The sequence below is a fragment of the Morone saxatilis genome, unplaced genomic scaffold, assembly GCF_004916995.1.
Source record: "Morone saxatilis isolate NCDOM2014 unplaced genomic scaffold, NCSU_SB_2.0 Contig16, whole genome shotgun sequence".
NCBI lineage: Eukaryota > Metazoa > Chordata > Actinopteri > Moronidae > Morone > Morone saxatilis.
The window spans coordinates 26,575,112-26,583,596 of record NW_023339718.1 but is presented as its reverse complement, the minus strand read 5'-3'; the positions used below and the strand labels follow the sequence as shown (position 1 = coordinate 26,583,596).

The 8,485-nt window shown below is 41.6% G+C and overlaps 1 protein-coding gene across 1 annotated transcript in view; it reads left to right on the top strand.

Moving 5' to 3' along the window:
* Positions 1-8,485, top strand: part of nelfb (negative elongation factor complex member B) — an 18,716-nt gene that overhangs the window by 3,138 nt on the left and 7,093 nt on the right. The window contains exons 2-12 of the mRNA XM_035658074.1: positions 726-886; positions 984-1,083; positions 1,686-1,916; positions 2,304-2,489; positions 2,623-2,735; positions 3,244-3,346; positions 3,844-3,939; positions 4,086-4,228; positions 5,112-5,218; positions 5,508-5,649; positions 6,907-7,015. Coding sequence (XP_035513967.1) covers positions 726-886; positions 984-1,083; positions 1,686-1,916; positions 2,304-2,489; positions 2,623-2,735; positions 3,244-3,346; positions 3,844-3,939; positions 4,086-4,228; positions 5,112-5,218; positions 5,508-5,649; positions 6,907-7,015 — 1,491 coding nt within the window. The remainder of the gene's footprint in view (positions 1-725; positions 887-983; positions 1,084-1,685; positions 1,917-2,303; positions 2,490-2,622; positions 2,736-3,243; positions 3,347-3,843; positions 3,940-4,085; positions 4,229-5,111; positions 5,219-5,507; positions 5,650-6,906; positions 7,016-8,485) is intronic.

Sequence of the window (8,485 nt, the reverse complement as noted above, 5' to 3'; positions counted from 1 at the left end):
GTGTCCCTTTAAAGGACCAGCGTGTAGCATTTAGTGGCATCTAAGTGGAGAAGTTGCAACCAACTGAATACCACTCACCTTCCAAGCACGTAGGAGAAACTATGTTAAGCGCAAAACAATTTTTTGAGCCAGTGTTTGGTTTGTCTATTTTGAGCTACTGTAGAAACATGGCGGTTCAACACTCTGTAGAAGAGGACCTGCTCCCTCTGTAGATATAAACAGCTCATGCTGAGGTAACTACATCCGCTCCTTCTACCTCATTAAAAATTCCACTTTCTATGAATATGCTGATAGACCGGACAATTTGGAACCGCTTCTCAATTTCAAACCCTGATTGAAATTTTTCTACTTCACACATGTATAAGTTGCATACTGGACCAGTATGCATAATACATTCATCAAGTATATAAAAAATGTAGATAAATGCAGCTCCTTCACATAGCCTAAATAGTCTTAAATAAGTCTTAAATATTTTGGACCGGACTGTTAAGAACAAACTGTAATAACGCACACACTTTTACACACAGCTGCTTTTTATCTAGGTTTTGCCTTCTTCTTTGCTGATTATCAGTGTGCTTATTAATAGATTTAACTAACTACTTGTGTGTTAAATGTCTTTACCTGCTCTCTGCCATTGAAAATAAGCAAGGGAACATGTATTTAGCTGGCTCTGAATGGACCAGCTAAAGCTACAACTAACCCCTAATGATGTTACACTACTGCAGATGGAAAATGGCATCCTGCTGCCAACCCTTCAGTCTGCTCTTCCCTTCCTCGACCTCCACGGAACGCCTCGGCTGGAGTTCCACCAGTCTGTCTTTGACGAGCTCAGAGAAAAGCTGATGGAGCGAGTCGCCATCATCGCAGAGGGCAAGGAAGAGGACAGGTGTGTGCTCGGTGGTCGTTTCTGACTTTGAGTAATGTTCTCTGAAGGGACCAGCTTGGATGCCATTGTTCTTTGTTTTCTTTCACTCTGCTTACAGATACAGGAAGCTTGAAGAGCTGCTGGAGAAGAGCTTTCCCCTCGTCAAAATGCCGTCCATTCAGCCGGTGGTAATGCAGGTGCTGAAGCATCTACCCAAGGCAGGTGTTTTCAGGGCTAGTTCCTTCCTTTTAAAGACCATGGAAACCTGTTGCAAGGGCGTGTGCCGCAATGACGTTTAATTAGCGGTGCTGTTATCACAGATTTCTAATAATATATAAAAACTGTTTTCTTTTCATTATATAGTGGAGAAAAGGGGCTTGTGGTGATATGTTGGTGTCACTGCAAAGTTTATGTCACTGTTTAGTTTTGACTAAAACTCTCCCTCATCTCTCGTGTTTTACTGATTTCATTTTTACCTCACTGCCACCCATGAAACGCCATTAAAACAGCATTATAACTCGTGGGTTTTGCATGAGTTGCTTCCCTTTCTCAGACAATGCACACATACACCAATCGGACCAATCGCAGTTGTTGCGGTCTGCATCACTCTGATGTGTGGTTGGTGAGGTCGCCTGAGGCTAACACATCTACCTGTTAATTTGTAACCCGTGTGTATGTTTATATGAAGTGTAGTGAAGAAACTGATGGCACTAGATGAATATCATTAGGATACACCCTGTGGGAACCATGACTCCCCGTGCCTAATTTCATTTGGCGTAAAGAAAATTGGTTGACCCAAATCTTGTGCGCCCTCCTGCAGGTGCCAGAGAAGAAACTGAAGATGGTGATGGCTGACAAGGAGCTGTACAAGGTGTGTGCCGTGGAGGTGAAAAGGCAGATCTGGCAGGACAACCAGGCTCTGTTTGGGGACGAAGTCTCGCCCCTCCTAAAGCAGTACATTGTGGAGAAGGAAGCGGCTTTGTTCAGCAGCGACCTGTCCATCCTGCACAATTTCTTCAGCCCTTCTCCCAAAACACGACGCCAAGGCGAGGTGAGTCATAGCCATTCGATTAGATGTCTAAGGCTATGTTGACACTGCAAGCCATAGCGCTCAGTTCTGATTTATTCCTCAGATCTGATGGTCTGATATTGTTTTTTGTTTGGCTGCTCACATTTTTTGTTAAATGTGTGACATGAATTCTGATATGACTGTTCACATTGAGGTCACATTACAAAAACCCCACCTGTATCGGATTTGGACCACATATGAACGTGGCCCAAATCAGAATTGAGTAGATCAGATTGCATTGTGCTGTTCACACTGTCATGAAAAAAGATCAACCAAAAAATCCGATTTGGTCCACTTGTGCCTGCAGTGTGAATAGCCTTAGTCTGTGACACATGGATCTCTGGGTGAGTGATTGCGTTGTTGTTGTAGGTGGTCCTAAAGCTGACCCAGATGATTGGAAAGAATGTGAAGCTGTACGACATGGTGCTGCAGTTCTTACGAACACTCTTCCTGCGAACGCGAAATGTCCACTACTGCACGCTAAGAGCAGAGCTGCTGATGTCTCTTCACGACCTGGACATCAGTGAGATCTGCTCTGTTGACCCCTGCCATAAGGTAAGAACACCCACAGTGACTGTGAATCTGTTTAATAACACCATCTAACCACCAAAGAGCCTTGTATTTCCTGTGGTATGGCCGTGTGTTACATGTTTTCCCTGTTTTGTGTTTCTATGTTGTGCGGTGACAGTTCACTTGGTGTTTAGACGCCTGCATCCGTGAGAAGTTTGTGGACGGCAAGCGAGCCAGAGAGCTGCAGGGTTTCCTGGACGGGGTGAAGAAAGGACAGGAGCAAGTCCTCGGGTAAGAGATGAGGGGGGTGCTTTAAGTTTACGAACAGAGCTGTTCGTCTGTAACGAACGTATTGTCACAACCCAGCTCCTAGGCCATGACAAGTACGGAGTAGGACACAATAGATGGCAAGAAATGAGTGAATTTATTATAGTAACTTAAACAACTGAGGTAATAAGTACAGCTTTGGAGTGTGTCAGTCAGAAACATCAGTAATGTAAATGTGGATGTGTGAGCAATATGAGGTGTAAATGTTGTCAAGTGAAAACAAAGCAGAAATCAAACAAAAGCTGAGAACGTGCTGCTGCTGGCGGGGATGCAGCCAAATGAGAGAGACCAGAGCACAGCTGGGACGGGATTTTCTGCTTTAGGAGCGCCTGACCCACGGGTTCGCTGCTGATGGTACCTTCAAGGACACACAGAAAAAACAATAACTTGTCCACTACATCAACACATCAACATGTTGGACAGGAACGGTCACAGTATGAATTAATCTTTGGAGAGTGTCTGTGCATTCCAGGGACCTGTCCATGATCCTGTGTGACCCATTTGCCTGTAACACCCTGGTCCTGAGTATCATGAGGAATCTACAAGAGCTGCTGAGTCAGGACGCCTTACCCAGGGTGAGCATACGTGAAATACAATCATGCTGACGGTGTCATGCTATTCCAGTGTTTGACAGCTGGTGGCACTGATGCATTAAGAAACTTAACAAGCAATAAGCCAGCAAAGAGAAGGAAGAAGAGTTCCAGGAAGCACACATGGATCTAAAAAGTGCAGTTTTTAATTCTTCTACTTTAATAATAATGAAGAATCTTTTATTTGGAAGGAAATGTATTCGCCATGTTTGTTTGACCTCAGTGTGTTTTGATGAGTAACACTGAATGTGAACACAAGTGTGTTTGGACTTTGGGAAACTTTTTTTTTTTTTACCATTTTCTGGACTACAAGTTATTGATTACCCCCAAGGCCATTCGTGCAATGTACATGTGCAGTAGACTATATTGTGTTACAGTATTATTTGTTTTTCAAATGGCAGCTAGGTGAATTCTTAAAGGCAGGGAGTTTTTCTACCTCAAGTAGTATCAACAGAATGACAAGTTGTTGTCTCTGTGAACAGGACAGTCCGGACCTGATGCTGTTGCTGAGGATGCTGTCACTGGGTCAAGGGGCCTGGGACATGATTGACAGCCAGGTCTTTAAAGAGCCTCGTATGGTACGTACAGTATGTCACCCTATGCATCGGTTCATGCAATTACATGAGGTTTTAAAGTCAGTTCTGATTTATGTAAATGCCCCAATATGGAGTCATTGCTATCAATACATTTTTTGTGATTTGCCCTTCTGTGCGTCCACTATCAGGATTTGGAGGTGGTCACCCGCTTCCTGCCTGCCATGATGTCAGTGGTTGTTGATGATCACACCTTCACTGTGGAACAGAAGCTTCCGACTGAGGAGAAGAGCTCGCTGTCATACCCCACCACCCTGCCAGACGCCTTCAATAGGTAACATAACATGACGCCATGGAAAGTTGTTTTGGTGAATCATCAGAGGCATCAGTTTCCTTTTCCAGGACCTGTGTCAGGAGGTGTGAAGAGCGAGTTAACCACAGGCTTAACCTTAACAGCAAGTGGTGTGATGACACATGATTTACTCTATGCAGTAATCCTCTCGAGAGTTGGCAGCAGAAACTCCCACACATCCTGGAAACACCTGGAAATTGATAAAAATGACAAAATATATAATATTTTAGTTTTAGTCCTTCACTCAGATTAACTAATATTTTGCATATTTTGTATGAAACTTGATTGTTGGTGGGATAAGCTGTTCACTATGCCACACACAAAATTGGTTTACCAAACACAAAGCGGAACGAAAAAAATGCTCCTTTTCATTTCTGTTCCCATGTCAGTCAAGGGCTGTTCACACCACTTGCAGCTAACGTTTGCCGTCAAGTCTACTTTGGAAATGCAGTAGATGGCCTACATGTATCTATATCTTCTTTTAGTAGGATAATAAGTGAGAAGTACAATCTGTGAAATCAAAAATATTCTACTTGATTTGAATAATTATTTATGGGCTCTGGATAAATTAATGTTACAGTTAAAGGGAAACTGTAAGTCTGCTTTTATCTCACTATTGTGAGTGAGGGCTGTCCTGTGTTGTCAAGGAAAACTCCTGGAAGATGATTTCTTGATTCAGATTGGACTACTGTTTAACAGCAGGTTTCATGAGACTACTTATCTGGAGCAAAGCATTACATAAATGTGCTGCTTTCAAAAATCTCTGGAATAAGAACTGCCACAAACTGGAATTTCTAGCCACTACTTCCGTCAAAGAGGGGTTTCCTTTTCTGAAATGTCAGATGTGATTGTGTTTCCCATTCAGGTACCTGCAGGAGAACAGAGTGGCCTGTGAAATGGGTCTCTACTACGTCCTCCACATTGCCAAACTGAGGAACAAGAATGCCTTACAGAGGTTACTACCTGCCCTAGGTGAGTGTCGCTCTTCCCCTGAATTTCGGGTAAAATATGAGAAGTCTGAAACCATATTCTCTAAAACTGCAGGTTTTTTTTAAAGGTCGCAAGCCAAACCCAGAAGGCAGAAGCTACATCCCTCTTTATAACAAAATGCAGTCTGACATTTAATTTTATTGACCAAACTGTTCTCATGTGGCAGTTTTTTTTATGTCATGTTTGTTTCAGGTTCCCAGTTAAATAGCTGTTTGTTTTGTGATTGAAAACGTGTCAGTATAAGAGTTGGATTTCTGCTGTCCCCCCTCAGTGGAGACCTACAACGACATGGCCTTTGGCGACATCTTCCTGCACCTGCTGACTGGGCACCTCACCCTGCTCTCTGATGAGTTTGGATCAGAAGAGTTTTGTTCAGTTGTCTTTGATGGCTTCCTTCTTACTTCTTTTTCTAGGTGGGTTGATTCTAGCAGATCTTAGCTGCGCACCCATAGTCATAGTGTAGTCTACTTTAGAAAGTTTCACATCATTCTAGTGTGTCATCAGCATAAAACACAAAGTGGGATGAAACAAACACACGTGTCCCATCAACCCTTCCTAAGTTCCACCCCTTTTTGCTCTGTGCTCAAGTAACAGTTGAACAAGCCTCAGAACAGAACCTTGGTCAACTTCCTCCTTTCCTGTACTTAGATGTGCTATGTGGCTCATTCACAGAACATTTTGAAGATGGTAAAAGATAAAAGTGACATAGCCACGTATTTAGCTAGCTAATGTTTGCAAAATATTTGCTAACTAGCTAACAAACCATTGATGTAAATTAGCTTGCTAGTAAGGTAGTGTTTTGCTAACATTTTATTTCAGATGTAACTAGCAAGCTAATGATTGATGTAGAATAGCTGGCTAGTTAGCAAACAGTTTGCTAACATTAGCTAACTTCAAAAGTGACTGTCATTTTTATCTTTTAACCATGTCAAAAATGTGGTTTTCTTTTCAACTTAGATTAGCCTAGCACATAGCATATCTAAGTACAGGAAAGGAGGAAGCTGACTGAGGCTTTCTCAACTGTTATTGGAGGACACTGCAAAAAGGGGCAGGACTTAGTCAGTTTCCACCCAATGTTGCATTCACATGGAATCAGGCCAGTGGTAGATGGCAAACTGTATGTCATGTTGGTGGATGAGAGCAGGACAGTAAAATTAGTTAAGGCTGGCAGAGAATATCGGTAACAGTATTGGTAGACAGCATTGCCATCCGAAATTTCAATGTTTTAACTTTTTGCCGTCCTCCGCAATGGAATTTAAAAAATGTTCCATAGCTCCCTCATGCAAGGAGACAACAGAGGGCTATATGGACGCTAATAATGAAATAATCACATAAAGTACTATACTCACAAAATAATGTTATTCGATATATTTTATTATATTTTTTGTAAACACTATAGCAACATATCGTCATCTGCGTTTTGTTTTCATCCCGTCGGACTGTCTGTTTGTTTTTCCCATGCTGTGAGGAAGGTGCTGTCCGTCTGCCATCTACTGTCTGTCTGAATCCATGTGAATGCAGCATTACACACACTGAGCCAGCTGAGCTAATTTGTAAACATGCTAATTGGTATCACCACTCCCAGGGACCTTTCACTGTTATCTTTGTTACATTGAAATCAGACATCTCCGTCATGTGTCCTTGTTGGTTTCTGTCTGAACATTTCCCAGTAAAGAGAACGTCCACAGACACACCCTCCGGATGTTGCTGCACCTACACCACAAAGTGCTGCCATCGTGTATGGAAACCTTGATGAAAACTCTTGAACCTCCGAAACAGGTTGGCTTCATTTCTACACTCAGCGTGTGCTCTGAAATGGACCTTAGTTGTAGCGAAGTTAACCACTTCAACACATAAACAAACAAATACATAAATAACTGGTAAGCTGCTTGACTTCAACTTCACCAAATATCTTACAAGAACTTTTAAAATACATTTCTAGAAATTTCGATAAAAATATCAGGGAAAGTCATCTCTGATCAGTATTCACAGGAAATAATCTGCTCAAAATTCATCCATTGTGTTCACATAATGCACTGAATGTAATATGAAATATCCATAGAATATGTCACTCTGTTTACTTAATGATAGAAAAGGGCACCTTTAAGAAAAGCAGTTGGGAACCACTGCTTTAGTGTACTATTTATGTGTAATACGAGAATGTGTGTGACCAGGTGAGCCGCCATTGTTTCCTGATGAGTTCAACTAAGTGCGTTTACTCTCCTAGCTCGGAAAAAACGATATAGCAAAGGCCATAATGCCGAACTCAAGACTTTAAAACAGTAGTCCACAAACCAATGGGACGCCATGATAGGTTCACACTTCTTCTTTTTTTTTCTTTTTTCTTTTTTAAATATTTTTATTAGGAGGTAAGGCACATTAGAACAGGAACCAATGTTGTAATTACATTGAGTATCACATCACATCTGCATCACAACTGAAAATGTAAAGATATCGATACAATAGAAATACTGTGCATCATGATGAATGAAGAGCAAGACATACGGTCTGCCTCCAAGGATGTTTTCTTATTTTATATTTGTGGCCCAATAGGAACATGATCGGGCGACAAACAAACAATGTACAAAAAAAAAAGAATAATAAATAAATAAGTAACTGAGGATTCTTGTGTAATAAGTGAATAAGTGTTTAAGCTACAGGGTGTAAACAAAAAGAATGATCCAAATCTCTGAAAAGTAGATACAATTGTTGGGATGGAAAGGACAGGATCTGAGACATACAGCAATAAATCATCAGCATAAAGTGATAACTTAAATTCTGTGCCCAATCGTGAAATCCCAGTAAAAATGGAAGAGGACCTCAGAGAGATTGACAAGGGCTCTATAGCTAGTGCAAACAACAGGGGAGATAAAAGGACACCCCTGCCTGGTGCCACGGGCAAGAGTGAAAAAACTGGATTGAATGTTATTGGTGGAGATACTAGCTTGTGGGGATGTATAGAGGAGACATATTCACGAAATGAACACATTTCCCAGCCCAAATTTCTTTAGTACAGTGAATAAATAGTCCCATTCGACCCTGTCGAATGCTTTTTCAGTGTCAACCGAGATCGCTACTTCAGGTGTTGCTGTGTTAGTTTTAGAGTAGATAATATTTAGGAGAGTACGGACATTAAAGAACAGCTGCCGCTCCTTAACAAATCCAGTTTGCTCAGGTGAAACAATAGTTGGTACAATATTTTCTAGGCGATAGGCCAAAGCTTTCGCAAGGATCTTAGCATCCACATTT